The sequence below is a fragment of the Sturnira hondurensis genome, unplaced genomic scaffold (genome assembly GCF_014824575.4).
Source record: "Sturnira hondurensis isolate 20B ecotype Veracruz unplaced genomic scaffold, ASM1482457v3 Scaffold0000880, whole genome shotgun sequence".
Taxonomy (NCBI): domain Eukaryota; kingdom Metazoa; phylum Chordata; class Mammalia; order Chiroptera; family Phyllostomidae; genus Sturnira; species Sturnira hondurensis.
Genome location: NW_028073511.1, coordinates 79,741 through 102,950, shown reverse-complemented (window position 1 = coordinate 102,950; position 23,210 = coordinate 79,741). Strand labels below are relative to the sequence as shown.

The 23,210-nt window shown below is 37.8% G+C and overlaps 1 protein-coding gene across 1 annotated transcript in view; it reads right to left on the bottom strand.

Moving 5' to 3' along the window:
* The window catches only part of DNAH8 (dynein axonemal heavy chain 8), a 303,075-nt gene that overhangs the window by 221,473 nt on the left and 58,392 nt on the right, over positions 1-23,210 (bottom strand). The window contains exons 22-29 of the mRNA XM_037051914.1: positions 20,084-20,159; positions 18,918-19,113; positions 14,554-14,750; positions 13,876-14,002; positions 11,283-11,518; positions 7,602-7,706; positions 2,837-2,950; positions 1,431-1,493 (exon numbers count right to left, since the gene is read on the bottom strand). Coding sequence (XP_036907809.1) covers positions 1,431-1,493; positions 2,837-2,950; positions 7,602-7,706; positions 11,283-11,518; positions 13,876-14,002; positions 14,554-14,750; positions 18,918-19,113; positions 20,084-20,159 — 1,114 coding nt within the window. The remainder of the gene's footprint in view (positions 1-1,430; positions 1,494-2,836; positions 2,951-7,601; positions 7,707-11,282; positions 11,519-13,875; positions 14,003-14,553; positions 14,751-18,917; positions 19,114-20,083; positions 20,160-23,210) is intronic.

The window sequence follows — 23,210 nt, the reverse complement described above, 5'->3', positions numbered from 1 at the left end:
TGCCAAGGCTGGAAACCCTGATCCTTTCCCTCCACCCAGGCTTCAAGCCTATGAAGTCGGTCTCTTTACTAAATTCACAATCTGTCCAGTTTTCTTTATTCCAAATGCCACTTCTTGGCCTCAGTTCTTACAGTTTCTTGTTTATATTACTGAAACTGCCATCAGCTAAGCCACCCCCCCTCCAAACCACTCGGCACACTAGTGCCAGAGAAATCTTTTAAAAACAAAACTGTTGCAAAAATCTTAATCAAACCATTTCAGTCCCCGCTTTGAGCCCTCCAGCCCCCAGGAGAGGTGAACAGCTCCTCATTACAACCTGCAATGGCGATCGCCACTCAGCTCACTGCTGCAGCCCTCAGAACTATCTCCTTTGCCCTTACACCTCCCATGACACTCCTTACATCTCCCTAAAGCTCCCGCTTATCTCCTGATTTAGGGGCTGTAAATTCTGCCTAACTTGTATTTCCTCCTTCTTCCAGTAAGGTACAGCTTGGATACCCCCTCTGTCTGCTCCACCAGCCCCCATCTGGGTTGAAAGTTCCTTACATTTGTTTCCATACCATGAGTTCTCATAACTAGATCATAGTGCTCACCATATGGTGTTGTAATTATTTCTCCAGCTCTGTCTCTTTACCAGGTTTTAGCAGCTTGGAGATATGAACCATTTCTTAATCATTTTCCTGTCTAGCAAGTCACACAGTAGACACTGATAAATATTTACTTAATAACTGAGAATGCAGATGGAAGAGGGGACATGAAGGGAGCATGAACATATTATACAGCCATCGCAGAAAACAGACGAGAGAACAGGAACAAATCACAGAGCTGCCTGATGCTCCTAAGGAGCCAGCTTACATAGGAATCCATGAATCTGAAAAACATTCACCCAAATGAGTGTGTGATCTGTCTCTAGATGTGCTCACAATCTGAGTGTGGAAGAAGATGGTGAACGGATGGCCTGATCCCATGAGTACTGCATGGTCCAAGGCAGGACAAAGGAGTAGGGAAGTTGAAAGTGATAGATTCCAAAGAAAGAAAATTAATGAATACATAGGGAAGACAAAGAAATCATTAATATTTAAAATCATATTTGATACATTTTCTTATTCCATCATTTTTATCACATTACATACAAATGGGATGTTTGGAACTAGAATAAAGTGCACACTTAAGCTCAAAACCAAATTCTTACTCCCTAACAATACACAGAGATATTCCGGGGAAAGAGCATGGAGGGACACAAGAAAAAGAATCAATTACATTATTTAGCAGATCAGAATACAATTAAAATCTGTATGTACTTTAAACATTAACATTGTAATGTAAAAAACACATAAATTTTTCCCTAAACTCATTTAAAAAATAATAACACATTATCAAATGTGTAACAAAACAATAGTTTTACATGTTACAGAAAAATTTAGTTTTACCTGAAATATCTGTAGCCTGTTGCTAGCTTCTTGGGGTGGTATATTTGGAACCATGGGTCCTTCCTATAATGAATAATATAACCTCCATATTAATTTCTAATCATATGTACCTATTAATTTACTGGATTTATCTATTATTTTCTTTGAAATAAACATTTTTAATTTAAACAGTCTAATTTTGTCCTGTACATGAAGTTGTCACTTGTTTTTTTCTAACAGTTTTATTGATCTATAATTCACATGTTATATAATCCTCATTTAAAATGTACAGTTCAGGGGTGGGGGGAAAAGGTAGAAAACTGTACTTGAATAAAAATAAAAATGCTTATAAATAAATAAAACATACAATTCAATGGTTTTTGTGTGATGGAGTTATGTAACCATGACCGCAATCACTTGAGAATATTTGCATCACTCCAACCTCCATTCATTTTTAAAGGATTTTGACACAGCTGAAAAAAAAATGTGACCAAATTTTATCCTGTATGAAGTCTGTACCACCAAAGCTGTGTTTCATTTCACTTATGATTCTAAGTGATGACAGTGTGTGCATTAGAATAACTGTTACAGAGTTCGGAGAACAGCCCCCTTCCACTAACTCTTCCACCCCATATGGAGATAGAGACGCCCACAGGTTGAATACTTGGAAGAAGCAATGGGCAGTCTCTGTTGACTGGAGCCACAAAACAGTTGCAAAGAAGACCCCAGAGAGTCTGTACGATCATGAATGTTATGGACAGGCAAAATAATACGCCATATTCTCAGTATAATAGAATTACTGGACAGTCAAATGTTGAATAATACAACTAAAAAAGGTAAGTTTAGTACATGTGAAAAAGTGTTATATAAGTAGCACCAAGGGCCTACAACTCTTATGAATCCAGATCCACTGTAATCACTAAAAGAAAGTAAAATATTTTAGAAAATATGTCCAATTTCTGAGTTTAACATCAAGGAAGTTGACAATGTCAGTCACTATTCCAGGTTGAAGTTTCTGGGACTAAGTATGACATTTATTATTTATTTTCAGTGACATTTTTGGTTCTCTAAGAGTCAGTGAAAAAAATCAGTTGTGTAATACCCTGGAATTAGGGCATTTATAATTTCTTCAAGCCTTTCAATAACTGTGTTGCATTTTCAACTATGAGAACTCTGGCTCTGAGAGAGGGCAAAGCCAGGTCTTTTGCTCCTTCCATGGTCTTTAAAGTTGTTGCTCCTTTTAACAGTTAAATCTTCTTTTTAACTCTATACAACATGATTAAAGGAGCAGCTATTCCCTTTTTTATTGCAATGGTAGTCTCTTACAATGTACAAATCACAGTGTATTTCTCAGGGTTCATCACTTTCATTTCATATGAACATACCAGCGGACATGTTAACACAGAGCATGCAAATACTTATATTACCATCTCATATGCTTCTGCAAAGTTCATTACATCCTCACGAAACACTTCCACAGACTCAAGTAGGTTGCTTTTAAATTTTGGCTGCACTTGAACTAGTTCATCTTGTACAGAAACCTGGGGGCGGGGGGGCGGGGAGAGGAGTACTCAATGTGAGAGTGCAAGTAACATATGAACCAAAAACTATAAATAAAAACTATGAAACAAAACTTGTATTCTAGCAAGTTTGTCTTCCCACAAATGTCCTATATGAACAAAAACGTTCCAGTTCATGACCCAAGGGGCAAAGACATCTTTTCTAACTGCAGTTAGAAAGGCTTTTTGGCTAATCCATCTCAGGCAATCACCGTGGCCAAGCAGTTACTTCTACAGGCCCAGTCTGGGTCACGTGCTGCTTCTGGGGCCAGGCCAATGCCTGGGATTTGGAATCTCTAGTAGGAACCTAACTAGAGATTTAGTAGAGATTCTAATAGCTTCCTACTAGAGATTCCAGTGGTTGAAGCTATTCCCTAAAAGAAAGTGGTATTACTCTGGGCTTAAAAAATATATAGCAATGCCCTCCACAACAGTCTTCAAAGCTTCTGCTTAAAACTTCAATTATAACACCACTTAATTCATGCTTATTATCTGCCAGGCTCTTTACATGTTACCTCATTTGATCCTTAGGACAACGCTGTTTGCCAAGTACTAATACTATACCCATTTCACAGGTGATAAAACCAAGGCACACAGAGACTAAACAATTTCTTCAAGGTTTCAGCACCAGTACAAGGCAAGGTCAAGATTCAAAACCTGGCAGTAGGGTTATAAGGCCCCTGCTCTTAACTGCTCTCAACAACAGCACCTATCTTGGTTGGAACATATACTGCTTTAAGCTTAATGGTGATTATAGTATGAAACTGTCTATCTCTACTAAAGGATGGGTCAGTACATTTAACACTAATATAAAAGGAGACAGAAAAACAACTCATGTGAATTTTTTCCATTGAACAAGAAAAAGCTGGACTTCACTAAATCTCAATGGAGTGTTCCCTATTTCCTTCCTAAGAGTCATTCTCCTGGCTAACCAGCAAACATTTTTCAAAACAAGCAATTACATAATATTTAACATGAACTTAAATAAACATGAGCATAGAAGTATTTTATATATATTACCTCAAATGAGCTCATAACCACATATAAAAAATTCCTAAAATATTCCCAAATGACCACATGAAGAAATTTAGAAACAAAGGTTATTCACTTGCACATGATCACCCAGAGATGGAGTCACGAGTCATGACCCCAGTTTCAGCTCTGCATCGTTGTTACTATGCCTTGCTTCAAGCTCAGTGACAAATCTTTCCATAAACAAGAAATTTTAAGCCACCTTTAACTTAATTAATGTTCAGTAAAATTTTTTAGTATAATTAGAGAATCTGGACCCCCCCTTGAAGTTCATTTTTAATGTCTATGTTGTGGGGTGTAAATATTTACCTATTTCAAAAATGCTTAGGAGAAATATATATACCTATAAATGCATACATCAAAAAAGATCTCAAATCAGTAACTAACCATCCACCTTAACAAACAAGGCAAAGAAGAAAAAAACTAAACCCATAGCAAGCAGAAGGAAAGAAGTAATAAATATAGAGCTCAAATAGATGATATAAAGTATAGGGGACTGTTCTGCATGTCAGTAAGGAATGTAGCCCAGCCCCTGATTTGGAAAATCCAGTGGGGAGCAAGTCGGCACACAGTACCCATGCCCACGGATAGGTCCTCCCATGGGGAATCAGGCCTGCATTGTACCAATGCTGCTCTGAGTCTTGCCTTTGCTAAAACTCCCTTACCCTGAATTGAGGCAGAAAATGTTTGCTGCATATCTTTAAAGTAACTTCTTAAAATGTATGCTAAACCTCCCAAGGATGAGTATAACCAGTCCAACCACTTTTTCCTTTTCATTTGTAAATATCCTTTTTCTTTGTAGTAATTAGCAACTTCCTCTCCTTTGTTATCTGTAAAAGTCGACCACCTAAAGCAAACCTGTTCATAGTAAATGAGGACCATCCTGGATGTAATGTGCCCAGAAAAACAATTAAAGCCTGTCTGGGCAGGGGTCAGGGCCCTCTCTCTCACTCAGAGAGTGGCCATGCTGTCCCTTTTTTTCCACAGGACTTCTGCAGTCCCTATGAATTTGTTCATCGCAGCCACAATACACGGTCCCTGCGGGCCAGAGTACACATCAATAAAGAATAGAAAATCACAGAGAAAAAATCAACAAATCTGAAGTCTCATCTTTGAAAAGGTCAACAAAACTGATACACTTTTGCTTAGACTAACCAAGAATAAAGGAGAAAGGACTCAAATTACTGAAATTAGGAATGAAAGATGGAATATCACCACCTACTTTACAGAAATAAAAAGGACTATATAGACATAATCAACAGTGAACAGACAACCTATAAAATGGGAGAAAATTATTGCAAATCAAGTATCTGATGAGGAATTAACATCCAAGAACAAACAACCCAATTAAAAAATAAACAAAGAACTTGAATAGATATTTCTTCTCCCAAGAAGATACACAAATGGTCAGTAGTATATGAAAAGATACTCAACATCACGTATTATTAGGGAATTGCAAATCAAAACCACAATTAGATACAACCTCACTCATTAGGATCCCTACTATACCAAGGGAACAGAAAATAACAAGTGTTGACAAGGATGTGGAGAGATTAGAACCACGTGCACTGTTGGTGGGGATATAAAATGGTGCAGCTGCAATGAAAAACAGTATGGCAGTCCTCAAAAATTAAAAATAAAATCACTACATGACCCAGAATTCTAGTGCTGCAGAGATATCCAAAAGAATTAAAAGTAGGGTGTCAAAGAGATATTCATACATCCATGTTCACATTAATGATGCTATTATTGTAGATAATAGCAACATTATTCACAATAGTCCAAAGGTAGAAGCAACCTAAGTGTTCCTGACAGATAAGTATATAAATAAAATGTGAGATACATATATATACATATATATGTATATATACATAAGAATATTATTCAGACTTGACAATGAAAGAATTTCTGACACATGCTACAACATGAATGAACCTTGAAGACATAATACTAAGTGAAATAAGCCAGTCACAAAAAGCCAAATATATATAATTCCACTTTATAAGGTACCTAAAGCAGTCAAATGCATAAAGAAAGCAAGCAGAATGATAACAGCTGAAAAAAGGGAGAATGGGGAGGTGTTGACTAATGGATATAGAGTTACAGTTTTACATGATGAAAAAGTTCTGGAATTTGATTGCCCAACAATGTGAATATACTTACCACCACTGAACTATATACACTTAAAATGGTTAAGATATTAAATTTTAAGTGATGTGTATTTTACCACACTTAAAACAAAACTTAGTTCAAAGCTACAATAATCAAGACAGTATGGTACTGGAAAAGGAATAGACATATGGATCAACAGAACAGAATTGAGAGTCCAGAAATAAATCCTCCCATTTACAGTCAACTTTTTGTCAACAAGGGTGTCAAGGCAATTAACTGGTAAAAGGATAGTCTTTTTAACAAATGGCACTGAGACAACTGGTATCTACATGCTTTTATATGAAGGTGGACCCAAAACTCACAACATAGAAAAATTAACTCAAAATGTTCTCAAAAATTAACTCAAAGACCTAAATGTAAGAGCTTAAAATTACAAAACTATCTTAAAATATCTTAAGAAAACATAGTAGTAAGTCTTCACAACGCTGGATTAGGCATTGGTTTCTTAGATATGACAGCAAACACACAAGCAAAAAATAAAAATAAAAATGAGAGAAATTGTATTCCATCAAAATTAAAAGCTTTTACTTCACAAGACATCATTCAAGAATGTTAAAAGACAAACACAGAATGAGAGAAAGTATTTGCAAATTCTTTGATAAAGGACTTATAACCACTCTTACAACTTAAAAAACAAAGAAACAAGTAACCCAATTTCAAAACCAAGCAAAGGATTTAAATATACATTTCTCCAGCCCTGGCTAGTATAGCTCAGTGGATTGAGCACAGGCTGAGAACCAAAGAGTTGCTAGTTCGATTCCCAATCAGGGCACGTGCCTGGGTTGCAGGCAAGGTCCCCAGTGGGGGCCACATGAGAGGCAACCACACATTGATGTTTCTCTCTTTCTCCCTCCCTCTCCCTCTCTCTGAAAATAAATAAATAAACATTTCTCCAAAGAACATATACAAATGGCCAATGAGTACATGAAAAGATGCTCGACATCATTAGCCATTAGGAAAATAAAGTACTGATACATGAGACAATACAGGTAAACCTTGAAAATATTATGCTAAACGAAAGAGGCTGGTCATGAAAAACTACATCTTGTGTAAGTCTATCTGTATTAAATATCCAGAAGAGGCTGATCCATAGAGGGAGAAAGTAGAGTAGTGGTTGCCACAGGCTGTGGTGGGAAAATAGAGAATAACTGTTAATGGGTTTAAGGTTTTTCAGGGAGTGATGAAATGTTCTAACACTGGATAGTGATGGTGTTTGAACAATTCTGCGAACAGTTAAAAATCACTGACTTGCATATTTTGAAATGGTAAATTTTATGGTATGTGGATTATATATCAATAAAGCTATTAAAATAATACACATTTAGCTCTTAAAAAGTATGAAACATACATTTTTTCTGGATGACTTAAATAAGTCACTATAAGTGTTAAATTAGAATTTATAAATAAAAAATAAGGACTTTGTACTTACAGCTTTGCTCTGCAATTTGTTGAAAGAATATCTCAAGGTATCAACTGCTTCTGATTCTTCTTTGGTTACTTCAACTTCAAATCTGTTTAAAATGGCATAGGCTTCCTGGGGAGTAAGGGTGGAGCTCAGAAACATCAAAAGGAAAGTGTCCAACAATTTAGATGGCTTCTAGAAACACCTGCCTATGTCTCAGAAAGCAGACTATTCCAGGAGACATTTCCAACATTAAATGTTGGAATGTTTTTTAAAATATATTTTATTGATTATACCATTACAGTTGTTCTATTCCCCCCCCTTCATTCCCCTCCACCCGCACCCTCCCTCCCCCACCATTCTTCCCCCCTTAGTTTATAACCACGTGTCTCAAGTTCTTTGGATTCTATATTTCCCCCACTATTCTCACCCTCCCCCCTATCTATTTTCTACCTACCATCTATGCTATTTTCTGTGCCTTCTACCCCCTTCTCCTCCCACCCCCCTGTTTCTAACCCTCCATGTGTTCTTCATTTCTATGGTTCCACTCCTGATCTAGCTGTCCTCTTGGTTTGCTTTTGTTTTAGGTGTGGTTGTTAATAACTGTGTGTTTGCTGTCCTTTCACTGTTAATATTATTCATCATCTTTTTCTTATATAAGTCCTTTTAGCATTTCATATAATAAGGGCTTGGTGATGACGAACTCCTTGAACTTGACCTTATCTGAGAAGCACTTTATCTGTCCTTCCATTCTAAATGAAAGTTTTGCTGGATAAAGCAATCTTGGCTGTAGGTCTTTGGATTTCATGACTTGGAATACTTCTTTCCAGCCCCTTCTTGCCTGTAAGGTCTCTTTTGAGAAATCCGCTGACAGTCTGATGGGTACTCCTTTGTAGGTGACTGTCCCCTTATCCCTTGCTGCTTCTAGGATTCTCTCCTTCATTTTGGTCTTGGCTAATGTAATTATGATGTGCCTTGGTGTGTTCCTTCTTGGGTCCAACTTCTTTGGGACTCTCTGAGCTTCCTGGATTTCCTGGAAGTCTATTTCCTTTGCCAGACTGGGGAAGTTCTCCTTTATGATTTGTTCAAATAAGTTTTCCACTTGTGGCTGTTTCTTTCCCCCTTCTGGTACCCCTATAATCCAGATGTTGGAACGTTTAAAGATGTCCTGGAGGTTCCTAAGCCTCTTCTCATTTTTTTGAATTCTCATTTCTTCATTCCTTTCTGGTCGGATGTTTCGTTCTTCCTTCTGGTCCATTCCATTGATTTGAGTCCCAGGTTCCTTTCCATCGCTATTGGTTTCCTGGACATCTCCCTTCATTTCAATTAGTTTAGCCTTCATATGTTCCTCTAATTTGTGACTATAATCCACCAGTTCTGTGAGCATCCTGATAAATAGTGTCTTGAATTGTGCTTCTGAGAGGCTTGCAATTTCTCGGTCGCTGAGAGTTATGGGCTTTGGGACTTTGAGTTCTTCTTGCACCATCTTTTGGGCTGTTTGTGCCTGTTCCATAGCAGGATCGGAGCCCTAAAGTGTTCACTAGAGCAGGGCAACTCAGTTGCTGGGTTGTGATGTTGTATGTGGGGGCGGGGTCAAAGAGGGACAATGGCTTCCCGTCTGCCGCCTGCCACGGCGTCCCCCACCAGCGCCGCAGCCACCACCGTCACCAGGTCCACACGTTTCGTTCCACTGCACGCGAGTGTGCCACTGCCGTCAGCCCTCCACCACTGGGTTCGTCCCCTGGGGCCTGCGTGGTCCGTCTCACTGTGTGCAAATGTGCGACCGCAGTCAGTCTGCCCACACCCCGACTGGTTCTGGGCTGCCTGTGCGCCTAGGTCGGGGATCTGTCCTGCCCGACCCAGCTCCGCTGCTGGTTCCGCCTCTCTTACCGTCCCTGTTCAACGGTTCATAGTTGTCGGACTTCCGTATAATTCCGTTTTCTGGTCTTTGGGTGTGTCCTAGTTCTCCAAACCTTTGTTCTATTCAAACTTGGTTGTGGGAGAAGGCACAGTGTTTCCACCTACGCCTCCATCTTGGCGGAAGTCCTGGAATGTTTTTTTAATGTTTCCAACATTAAATGTTGCACCTCTTGATTCTCACTGACACTGGTATTGACTCCAGATCCTCAGCCCTGAATCTGCATTTGGTAGTGCCTAAGTGATTCTGATGGAAATGTAGATGGATGACACTGAGACACTACCCTAGAAAATACCCCTAGAAATCATTTTCTGCCTCCTTCTCCTCCTTGATCTTGTGTCAACACCATGCAAAATAATTTTCATTAAAATGGTGAGCAGGCTATATAAAGAATGGAACAAAACGATGATATGGGAGACACGCCAAAGGAAAAAAACCTTCAGTGATTAAAGAATGAATTGGCAACTGGCTTTACCAAAAGAATTCACGTTGAAGAATTGAGCTTCTGTAGTCAGGAAAAAAATGCTAAGATAATTTGTTAAATCTTGAAGAATGGGTGGTCAGCATCCAAAATTCCCAATTACTAAGATTTAAAGAAGTAGCAAAAGTGTGAAATTCATTAGCTACCAAGGAGTATAAAGTCTAAATGGGTTCAAGATGCTGATGCTCAGTCATGAGACTGGGTGCCAAAAGGGGGCTGCGGAGATGCCAGTTCCCCAGGTATTGCAGGCAATAAGAGAATGCACCCTCTATAGAGAATTTTTTAAAATAGTATTAAATGAATTAAAAGTCTGGTTTTTATTATCATCACGCACCAGAAATTCTAAGTATTAGTTGTAAAATACTTACGGTAGACAGAATAAAGGCCTCCTCAAGCTGCCCACAACCTAATCTCCAGAACCTATGGCTATCTTACATGGCAAAAGGGGCTTTGTAGGTGTGATGAAGTTTAAAAATGTAATTATCCTGGGAGATTATCCTGGGTTAACTGGGTGGGCCCAACATAATCACAAAGGTTCATACAAGGGAGAGATAAAGGCAGGAGAGCAGGAGTCAAGGATGTGGCGACAGAAGCAGGGGCAGGAGAGATGTCATTGCTGGAAGGGCCACGAGCCAAGACTGCAGTCAGCCTCTAGAAGCTGAACAAAGCAAGAACTGGCTTCTTCTTTAGACCCTCCAGAAAAAATGCAGCCCTGCTGACATCTCAATTTTAGCTATATATGGCCCATTTTAAGACTGCTGATCTCCAGGACTATAAGATAATAATTTTGTGTTGTTTTAAGTCATTAAGTTTATGGTAATTTGTTATCAGCAATAGAAAGTGAATACAGTTCTAGTCCCTAAAAACATCTGCTGACTTAAGTTCCAACAGTTTCCCAGTGTAACTTAAGCCTAAGTGGACAACTCCCACCTTGCTGCCCGTGGCATGCCACGGGTCATGAGTGAGACCTATAATTGGTTTCTAAGGAAACACAAAGATACTTGGAGAACTTGCCTAACATGTGAGACAGTGCAACCAGTCCCTTCCATAAAATGTTGGTGCCAGCATAAAAAAAGAATGCTGTTTATACCAGTACAGTATTATTAATATATTAATATTCCTCTGTGTACTGTACACAGTTGATAATTGTCAAAATACCTCCAAAGATACCAACACTAGAAAGGAGAAATAGGCAGTGTGCCATAAAATAAATAAAAAAATATGTTACCAGAATAAACTTTTTAGTGTGTCTCTATTTTGTTTTTTAAAAAATAGCATTTCAACAATAAAAAATGCAATTGTTTCTTACTTCAATTGGTCCCAAAGTCATGTCCATTTGAATTTCATTATCACGGATACAAGACAAGGCTTCCATTGCAAACCTGACATCATCTAAATCACGAATAGGTCTAGATAACTTTTTCAAGTATTCATTAATAAATGTTATCATGTCTGACATTTTCTTTTTGTATTCTTCATTCAGATATCGACAGAGTAACATCTTCCATGCCTTAGCCTCAATTGATAAGGCCAATTTCATTGGCTCTGGTGAAGATAAGAAAAGAACAAAATGGAATACAACAGATATTCTGAAATGATTCATTTTTAATCTGAGCATCTGTAACTGCATTTGATAGTCACTGACCACCTGTAGCTTATTAAGCACTTGAAAAGTAGTCAGTCTGAATTAAATGTGCTGTAAGGTTACTAGGTTTTGAAGATTTAGTTCCCTTTCCCATGGGGTATTTTAAGCTGTGCACGAGGACATTACAGTCTGTGGAGAAGAACTGCGGAAATTACTTCTAGCCCTGTGCGATGGGGACCTTGCTCTGTGTTTGGCCATCCCATTAGCAGACCTCACTCCTCACCCCGTTTCTTCTAGGTAACCCCACATAGTACAGTGTAATATCCTTTTCGTCTGCCAAATCTGCCCATTTTCCTGTTACAACAGTTCCTATCTCAGGCGCATCATTAGAGAATATGTATAACCTGACACTGTACCTGGGCCTAGCTGATTATCCCAGTCAATCTTGACCTTTCATGTACTAATCAGAATCCATTCTTCTGAAAGAAAAGTCATGCACAGAGGGAAGAAGAAATGACAGACACAGAGAAAGGATTCTCTCAGCTTCCTATATTGTCCCTGGTTCTGGTCCATTCTTAAAGCTCAGTTGCCTCTTGGATTCTGGGATACACTCTTCCCCCTTCATATAGCTCAAACAAGTTTCTGTTCCTTGAAAATAAAACAGTTCTAACTAGTCAACTCTACATGATCAATCCTTACCCATTCCCCTTTTCTCTTCTCAGCACCCCTAACTTCACAGCCCTGCCAATACTGAAACATAGTTGCTCCCCTCTCAACTTCCAATAGTAAACCTGAGAGGACGAGGGAGCTGAGGAAAGCACAGCCTGAAGAGAGACACATAGCCAGCTTGTTGACTGAGGCTGTCAGATGCTGTCTCATGAGGTCCACACCTCCTGGGCCTCTCTTCTCCCTTTCCTCGGGCCCCAGGGATTCAGCCTAGTTTCTTCTTTTTTTAATCTAATTATTGTCACCATTTTTTTTTTAGTTTTCTCTAAGAGCAAGCTCCTGGCCAAAGAGAACACTTGTGCTACAGTTAATTTTTGTATTAAGGATCATAATGCTAACCACTATGAGAAAACAGACAGAACATTAAAATAATAGGTAGAGTACAGTTTCCAAAATGCTATAGAAGTTCTTGTAATTATTGCCCCTGATAGACAGTCTTTGTTTCTAGCTAAATAATGCCCTCAAGATTTGTGATTCTTCTCCAAATTAAAGATATAATAGTATTAGTATAATACCAGTATAACTATTATAATTAATATAATAGTATGATATCTTCCTATAGATATAATAGTATTTAATCTTTATGGAACATTAACTATTTGCCAGGTATTATGCTAACCATCTTATATAAAGTAGTTCACGAGGTGGGTGCTGTCTATCACCAGCAGAAGAGGGGTCAAGTAACTTCAGTAGCCAAATTTGAGAGCCACAGTTACAATGACTACTTGAGCACAGATCTGAAAATCTACTTAAGGTGGATAGTTGGTGTAAAACAGGTTGGTCATTCAAATATTTTCTGAGAATAAAATCTCACAAACTTAAGACAAAACTGACTGTACCTCTGTAACCATGACAATATGTAACCACCACAACCAGTTTTAAACCCAAACCACAGACCAATTCACCTTAGTTCACATACTTTTGCAAGTTAATCAGTGTCAGCTCTTCTCTTCTGAACCTCAACCAATCAGGAGGAACATACTCAAATAAACCCACCTTTGAGTGCCAACCAACTGACAACAGCTACACCTGAGCAAGCATCCTTCTGCAGATGATGCGAACCCATTTAGGGTCACAGCATGAGACCTGTATAGTCTACTCTGCTGGGACTACCTCGTCTGACCAGCATAACTCTCCCTCACTACAGGAAGCAATAAAGTCAGCTTGGGCTTTTTATTTCAGACATTAAACGGTTGTCTCATCATCCTTTGATACTCTAATCCCAGGTGAATTAACTTCTCAGAAGACCTCAAACTATCTACAACCCCTCCTCTGTACTTTTAGTTATTTGACTGCCAATCAAGGATCTGCAGCATATTAAGTGTATATTAAGCCACCTTGGTATAATATATATAAAAATACATATTACATAATGTACATATTTTATATATGTATGTATAGGACATGTATGAATAATATTACTGGTCTAGAACATGCATATTACGTACATAATGTATACATGAACAATATTAGCAGTCCAGAAATATTTAATATTTATACTATTCTACCAAGTTAGCTTAATGACTGCTTTCTAAATAAAGCAACATTTCATGTAAAAATACAGATATTTTATATATTATTGTTAAAATACCTGTATGCAGCTCAAGTGCTCCCACAACAATAATAGGCTTCAACTCATCAATCTCCTGTTCAAAAGTAGCATAGTGCAGAATTTCTGATCTGATTTCAGTCAGAGAGGGGTTGTTAGCCAAAAATTCCTATAGTAAGGAAACAATGTTTTCTTTAAATTTGATAGTACAAATCTTACACTTATAATAGTTACATTAGAAAATTATATTTGCTTATGTACTTTTTCACTTGTATGTACCATCAGACCAGGGGCTTGATAAGGGAATGGATGAACTAACTGTTAGCCTTGGAGGAGAGGCTATGGGAGGGAACTTCACAAAATAACAGGAATAGCTGTTCAGAGTTCTCAAGTTTCCTTGAGTCTAACCAAAAGTACAGCTGAGTCTTTGCAAGTGTGCCACACCCTGAACACCTGCCTTCTGGGCAGTCTGGAACACAACCATTAGTCAATTGTTCAAGCAAATTAAACATAATCTGCCTGAGCCTCATTATGATCAATTGCCTCAGTGTCAATGTGAAAATTACACACAATATAATGTGTTACATGCTTGGCATTTATAGGTTCTTGACCTCTGCTCATGAGCTCCTGTCATTATCACTGATGTTTTCTTGGTGTTCCCATGTGCATTAGATATAAATGATTCAAACCCCAACTGCATTACAAGTAGCAGAAATACACCTTCACTTTCACATCTCGGTCCTCTGTCCAGAGTGTCTTGTATTTCTGAAAGTCCTGTAGGGCCTCATTGGCCACTTTTCTTAGAGAATTCACAGAAGAAGAGAGGAGGAGGACCAACTTGGAAATATCCTTATGTTCAGCTACACCTGGATAAAAATTCTTCAGCTTCCTTGCAGGAATCATTTCTTCAAACGATCCTGAAAACAGATGTTTTTGAATATAGATAACATCTATATTCTACTTTATTATATCAATTTCAATATTTATAGACTTTTTCAAGCTGTATTTTTAAAGACTCTCCCTCTAAGTAATTAAGAGCTATTCTCTTGCTATCTTCACTTCTTTCAACTAAACTACTGACTTATTAAATAACTGAGGTCTAGATTTCTTCAATATGGAAAAACTGTGTTATTCAGAGGAGAGAAATAAAAGAGACTGATTAAATTAAACCCCCCAACCAACATTTTTTAAATGTCTTATACATTAAAAAATGTGTAATTTTCCTTTGACCAAGGAAAGGTCAAAGAGTTGAAATTGCTACCTTCCAAAATAGCATGGTGGTTAAAGAGGAGGCACGGCATTTATTACGGACACAACCTTTAGCTAGTTACTTAATTTTCACAGAGATACTTGTGAAATGAAATGAGACACTGTTTGTCTTCAGCTAGGCATGTGGGATACAGAGATCATCCACTCACTATTAACCACCACTATAAACATCTCTTGACAAAAGCTGGTCATCACAGCCTTGATGAAAATCCTCAAGTATTTTCCATCAGAGAGCACACAGACAGATACTGCCGTTTGGCTCAAACAGTGCCTTACTTTCTATAATGGTTGTTAACAATTGAAAATCCTATGATTTCACACAAAATTCCAGATTTCAGCTTTTCTCTTAAAATGGTTTAACCTGGCAGTACAGTGCCCACATTCTTTCATGGCAACAATTTGTTGAAGCCAAGTAGTAAGCCTCTTGGCCAAGCCTCTAAGGCCAGTCACTCATTTGCTCTTATGTCTTACATTTAATCAAAATCACAGCATAAGAAAATGGCAGGGAATAGGCTTAATTAAGTTAATTAACTAATTGACTAACATGGCACATCTGGGTAGTTCTATCCCTTTTACTGCATGGAAGTATTCCATTGTGTCAATACACCACTTTTTATTTATCCATTCACCAATTTTGGACATCTGGGTTGCTAGCACTTTTTCCATCAGAGAGCATACAGATAGATGAAATACAAATTTCATTACAAATAATTTGTAATTATTCGCAATAATTTGTAATTATTTGTAATGAAATTTGTATTTCATCTGTAATTTGACTATTACAAATAATGCAGCTAGGAACATTCACATACAAGTCCTTACATGAACATCTGATTTCATTTCTCTTAGATAAATTCTTAGGGGTGAAGTTGCTGAGCCAAATGGTAGAGATAAGTTTAACTTTTTAGGAAAGTGTCTACCTGGTTCCAACGTGCTGTACCTTTTTACACACCCACCAGCAATCCATCAGAGTTCCATGTTCTCTGTGTGTATGTATATATAGAATAGAATGTGTATACACAAATATATAGAATGTGTATGTGTGTGTGTGTATGTATGTATATATATATATATATACACACACACACACTTATACCCACTTACATAACCACTATTACTATAGAATATAAAATACTACGTATGTAGTTTAAGATACATTTAAGTTTTCCCATAGTGCCATTCATTAAATAGTCTATTCTCTACCCTCTGATTCGTAATTCTATCCAAGTCATAAGCTAATTTGCATATATGTGTTTCTGCTGTCTCTGTCCTGTTCCACTGATCTATTATCAATTCTTGGCCAATTGAAAGATTTTCTGAATTAGTTCGACTTTGTGATACTCCTTGCTATTTGGCAGGTCCCCTTACCTTTTTCTCTTCACCAATTTTTCAGCTATTTTTGGCTCTTTGTACTTCCATATAACTTTATAATAAATTATTAAAGTTAAATTAAGAAATTATAGAAAAAATCTGTTGTAATTTTACTGGAATTATATTGCATGGGTAAGTAAGATCCTAGATCACCACACCTTCCTCCAGTTCTCAAATGTAAGTCAAAGCAGAACACTTTAAAGAGTGAAATAAGTTTCTTTGGCTGACCTAGGGCAATGAGAGGAGAGCAGCAACTTCATCACCACATGTGAAAGCAAGCAAGCAGAGATGAAAAGATGGACCAGGTGCACACAGGCATTCAGTCTTCAAGTTAAAAGACAGTACAATGGCACCAAGCATCTTGATAAGGGCAGGGAAAACTTGTCCATCTCTTGAGTTATACTGCTGGCCCTCTAAGCTTAGAATACAATTGTTATTGTGTACTCATCTTTGATCCTTTACCTGGGAATTCCCTTTTTCTCTCACTGTATTTCACTCCTGTTTCCTATTCCCATGTCTTCTCTTCTTTCTTATTTTAGTTTCTCATTTTGAAAGGGTACAACCTTCAGCAACTTCATGGAAAAGGGTGCATTAAGGGTAAATTTTTAAAGACACTCAATGTCTAAAAATGCCTTTATTCTATCGTCATACTTTTAGTTGATAATATGGCAGAGAATAGAGTTTTTATTTGCAAGGTTGTTGTTGATTAATCCAAAGACTCTTGCACCTAGTGGTTTTCAGCTTTACATTTAGTCTTCTATAATAACAGAAAATGTTGGACTAAATGTAAGACCATTGGATTCCAGTCCTCTTAGCTGAGTTCATTCCTAGGCCATCACTAGGTCTGCATATACACAGACCCATCCACATGCTTTTTTCCCCAGACTACCTTTCTCTCATTTTCCAATGTTGCTTCTTCTAGTTCCCACATGAGTCCAGCCATTCATCACTACCCAAGAGTACATGTATATCTTCACTTTAAATCATTTCTTCCTCCTTCAAAAAGATATGCCTCTTGAAGCTCTGCCTAGTGGGGGAAACACCCACTCTCACAATCCTTACGGGCCACTTCTGAGTAGGCTGTAGTACAAAGTCCATTTTCAGTTCACACCAAAACATCAAGCCAACTCATCATACACTAGGCCTCAGATTTTTTTGTCCTTCATTGCTGGTTGTAGGGAACACCCCATGGAACTATACAGGTAAGCTAGGAGAGCAGTGTTTATGTAATACAGAAAGGTGGCACCAGAGTCTGGGCCACCTGTTCAGGTAACTTACATGGGACCTTATTTTTAATTTGCATCTCCCTGGTTACCAACAGAGGTGGTATGGTTTCAGGAAAAATAATTTGACCTTTTTTTTTAGATTCCACATATAAATAAGATTATACGATATCCTGTTTCTGTGTCTGTGTTGTTTCACTTAGCATAATGTCCTCTGGATTCATCCATGCTGTCACCAATGGCAGGCTTCCTTCTTTTCAAGGCTGAATAATATTTCATTGTAAAAAAACTCAAACTCATAGTTTCACAGAGTAGAATAGTGGCTACCAGAGTCTGGGGAGTGGAGGAAAAGGGAGATACTGGTCGAATGATACAAACTTTCAGTTATAAGGTGAGTAAGTTCTGGAGACCTAATGTAGCATAGTAACTATAGTAAATAATAATGTATTGTGTGCTTGAAATTTGCTAAGAGAATAGATCTCAAGTGTTCTCACCACATACACACAAAAAGATGGTAATTATGGGAGAGGCAGAATATGCTGATTACTTTGATTGTGGTAATCATTTCACAATGTATATATATTTTTAAAATATCATGTTGCATACCTTAAATATATAAAATTTTCATAAAAAGTAAACAAAAATTTTAAAATGTGGCAGATCAGCAAAGAACAAAGAAGAAGAGGAAAAGAAGGAAAGGGGAGGAAGAAAGAGAAAAAGAAGGATGAGGAGGCGGAAATTATTAGTAATAGTTGTTTGACTTTCTATACAAGACAATATCCAAAAATGTCCCTGGAATTTTGGGTCAGCATCATATCATGCTGGTAATTACTTAAGGGAATAGCTCATATTACTTTATGCCCAAGGAACATATGACCCAAACCATCTAAGGACCATGTTCCAGCAAACTAAGTTTATGAGACCAAATACAATGTTCTTATTTTCATTTTTAACTTTGAATCTAAAATTATGATAGTAGAACTGTGATAAAAATCCTTATTCACCCATGACCAAAATCAGGAAACAAATATATGCATGTAATATTTAAGATGGAGGATAGAGAGCACTAGTTTTTTAAATGTAAAACTTAACAAATAAACATAAAATGACTTTTAAAAATATTTATAGTATTGTCAGACCCAGGAAGAATCAGAGAGAGCACTTATTAATTGTTGTAATTCTAAGATTCTATTGATCTCAGGTTTGCTTTAACATTCTTACTTTCTTCCTTCTTCAACTGTTTCCCTGTGCTTGGATGGGTCAGTTCATTAGTGGTACGGCTGGTACTGGTGATGAGGGGCTTGATGTGACGGGTCGGGTGTTGCCCCCAGTGAGCTACACCTCTGCTGACCTCCAGGGTTAACTGGATCATACGGTTAATGGCTTGTTGAATGTCATCCAAACTCGGAACCATTACCTGTGAAAAGAAGAAACAAGTCCCTGGTTCTGCTGGTACATAAAATCCATCCCTCTGATGCTCACCACTCCCATTGCCTCCCACCAGTGAGAACAGCCTCAGCTGGCCCAGGAAAAGCTGCTCTCAGGGGAGGATGTGAGGGAAGTACAAACTGCATGAAGACTTTCTCTATCTGAGGTTTTCCCATTCTACCAGTTCCCACAGGCAAGCAGGTGAAATAGTACTTACCATTCTTTCCCTGTGAGGTTGGCTGGATACAGCCAAAAATTGTGGACGGTGTGTTGGATGTTAACAAAGCAAAATAAGTGAAGGAGCTATGATGCCAAGAGTCTGACATCAGCTGTCTGAACTGTGCCAAATAAACAAAGGAGCTACCCTCCAGGAGGCCAGACTGTGTAGATACGGCTTTAGGTGAGTCACAGATGGCCATGCCTGGCCTTATCCCTTGGCCCCTCACAGGATGCACCTCAGTCATCCTGTGTGGCTTTAGGTTCGAGATACCAATATGCAGCTGGGGTGGTTGAGACACGATCCGTGAGAAGGCACAGGGTTTCGTAGTGCTCAGGGAATAGGCTTCCTCTCTCTTGCTTTCTATTCTGCATCCTAAGTGGGTTTCCTCATAGTCAAGTGTTTGGGGTAGGGATTTTGACTTCTGACATAGTCTTATTTAGATAATTTAATGTTAAAAGCAAGAAAAAGCAAGATATTTAGGACACTTGCTAACTGATAGCTGAATAGATGGCTGAATACTCAACTGTTATACCAACCCTCAGTACACCATATGCTATGCAGAGCAATTTTTGTAAGATATTAATCATAATATTTTGATTGTTGTTAAATAGTAAGGTGAAATAAAAGAATACATAGGACCAAGAGGTTACCATCAATGAAGGTTCAGTTCTAATGCTACACTCCTTAAATACATTACCAAAATATTATTGTGTTAATTTGAATATTTAATAATACTTACCACATTAGGAATTGCAAGATGTACTTCAGTTTTTATAAAGGAAATAACATCATCTGACTGCTTTCGTCCATACAGACTGTAATAAGATAGACATTTAGCTGATAAACCTTAACCTATAAGTTCATAAATAGTTTGCTTAGCTATAACACTCAGTCATAAAAAATAAAGACCATTTTCAAAATACTGAATTACATGAAGAAAATGTTATTTATAATGAAAGTATAAACTTCAAAGAACTAAGAAAACACAGTGATTTAATACTCTTAGAAATAAAATATTAAGTCTCATAGACCTTTTCTAGTATTTTAATGCTATTCTCTCTTTGTAATTAATAATGTTTACTAAAACAATTTTTTCCTAGCCTCATAACGGGTCTTATGGGGCTGGGAAAAAAAGATCACCAACAAAATGTACCAACAAAAAGCATATGCCTTAATGTAGGGTCCAGCACAAACAACACCCTTTTTTATTACAAAATCTTTTACTACAAAATCATAAGTGTGTAATTCTTTAACATAATAATATCACACTCAAGCACATCATATGACATTTTGGGTGAAATATTCAAATTAAAACTATAAATTATTACACCCATAGTATTACCCTACCAACCACACTCAAGCAGGCATTACTTCTGCCAGACCCTTATACTTTTTTATATATACTTTTTAATAAGATTAGACAGGAGGTTTTATGTCAAAGCTTTCCAGAAACTTTCTTTTTAAACAATATCACTCATACTCAGATATAAGTACAAATATACAAACACATGAGTGCAAGCAATGAAGGACACAGATCAGAGCTGCAAATCAGATTGGTTATCTCCCTTTGCCTTGACCTCTGTCCCCATCCCAGACAAAATTATAATAAATGTCAACTTTCCAAGCAAGAAATGCTGTCATCACCAGAAAACTACACTTCCACTTATGAATACAGCCTACTGCCTACAGCTACAGTTTTTCCGGAAGATGCGGGCCTGGGCTGACAGAAGCAGAGCCACAGCATGCCTAAGCCAGGCCCTTGTGTGCTCCGTGCTGAACCCACCACATCCTCGTATCTATTCACGGGGCAGGAACTGTAAACCCATTAAACCTGGCTCTGTGTTCAAGGTTCCAAGGGTGATGTAAAGACAAGAGTAAAACTCCTAGATAAGGACAGAGGGAAAGAAAGACAAACACTAAAAAAAAAATCTGAGTCAAAACGACTTAGAAATTAAAATCCCAATAAGCATAACTATGCCTAACAGTAAGAAAGAGAACTAAAATACCAGTAATTGAACCAGCATCTTATACTCTGGTTTCTCTTCAAATCGTATAAATCTTTCCCCTTTTTTTGAACCAGCATCTCGCTTCGGATAAAATTCAATGTAGAGAAGTATGATGAACTCTAAAATAAGTGTAATGACAATGTTCAAAGATACAAATGAAGACTATCTTCCAGAACAATGATAATAAAGAATTGCTAAACTTAAAAAGGAATGACACAACACCCAAAGGATAAGAAAAAGTATCAATTGAAATATTTAAGATGCAATAGATGACTCAGACAAGCATTTAATCTCCAAAATATATAAAGAACTCACATGACTTGACTCTAAGAAGACAACTAACCCAATTAAAAAATGGGCAAAGGACTTAAACAGACAATTCTCCAAGGAGGACATACAGAGGATCCAGAGACACATGAAAAGATGCTCAATATCGCTAGCTATCAGAGAGATGCAAATTAAAACTACAATAAGATATCACTTCACACTGGTCAGAATGGCTATCATAAACAAAGCAATAAACAACAAGTGCTGGAGAGGTTGTGGGGAAAGGGGGACCCTATTCACTGTTGGTGGGATTGCAGACTGGTACAACCACTATGGAAAACAGTATGGAATTTTCTAAGAAAACTACAAAGGAATCTGCTTTCTGACCCGGCAATTCCACTTGGACTATAGTGGAAGACTATAGTCCAAGGATTATAGCTAGGACTATACCCTAAGAACCCTGAAACACCAATACAAAAGAACCTATGCACCCCAATGTTCACAGCAGCACAATTTACAATAGCCAAGTGTTGTAAGCAACCTAGGTGCCCATCAGTAAATGAATGGATCAAAAATTATGGTACATTTACACAATGGAATCCTATGCAGCAGAAAGAAAGAAGGAGCTCTCACCCTTTGTGACAGCATGGATGGAACTGGAAAGCATTATGCTAAGCAAAATAAGCCAGGCAGTGAAAGACAAATACCATATGATCTCACCTTTAACAGGAACCTAATCAACAAAACAAACAAACAAACAAGTAAAATATAACCAAAGACACTGAAATACAGAACAGGCTGACAGTGTCCAGAATGGGGAGGGGAGGGAATTCTATGGGAAAAGGGGAAGGGTTTGCAGGAACAAGTATAAAGGATACATGAGCAAAAATGGGGGGGGGGAGGTAGAAATGAGAAGGAGGTGGGGAGGGCTGGGGGAGTGGGCTAGGATGGAAGAAAAAGGCAGAAAGCAGAAAACTGTACTTGAACAATTAAAAATTTTTTTAAAGATGTAATGGATGAAATCACCTTATACGAGATACTTGCCCACAATGTAGCCCAGAAATGCAAAAAGACCAAATGTGTGACAGAGTAGTTAGGACATAGAGAGGAGAGGACCCAACATTTGAGATGACCACACATCCATTGTGCCCAGGACAGTTTTGGGTTAAGTCCGTCCCAACAGGTCACCTGAGGTCATGTCCCACACTAAAAGAGTGTCCTAGTTGGAAGAATAAATTATGTGCTCAATCCATTCAATGTTCAGCTACTAGGAGTTCGATAAGAAGAGAATATCCCAAAAGTAATAACTGAAGAGGAAGTAGCTGGGGATTTTCAAGATTAAGGAACACTATATGCACTCAATAGAAAGTGTACTCTGAGAGCAAAGCAGGATTAAATATAGACAACTCTTCACAGGGGGAAGAACTACAGAACATCAAGGATAAAATACCATCTCCCCTTAAACTGACTCCTTAGACTCCTCATCAGTAACAAACATCAGAAAAAAATGAAGAAGGACTTTCAAAGTGCTGGGAGACAAACTAAAAATTTTTACCTAGCCAAACTTGTCATGAAAGTAGGAAAGTAAACATG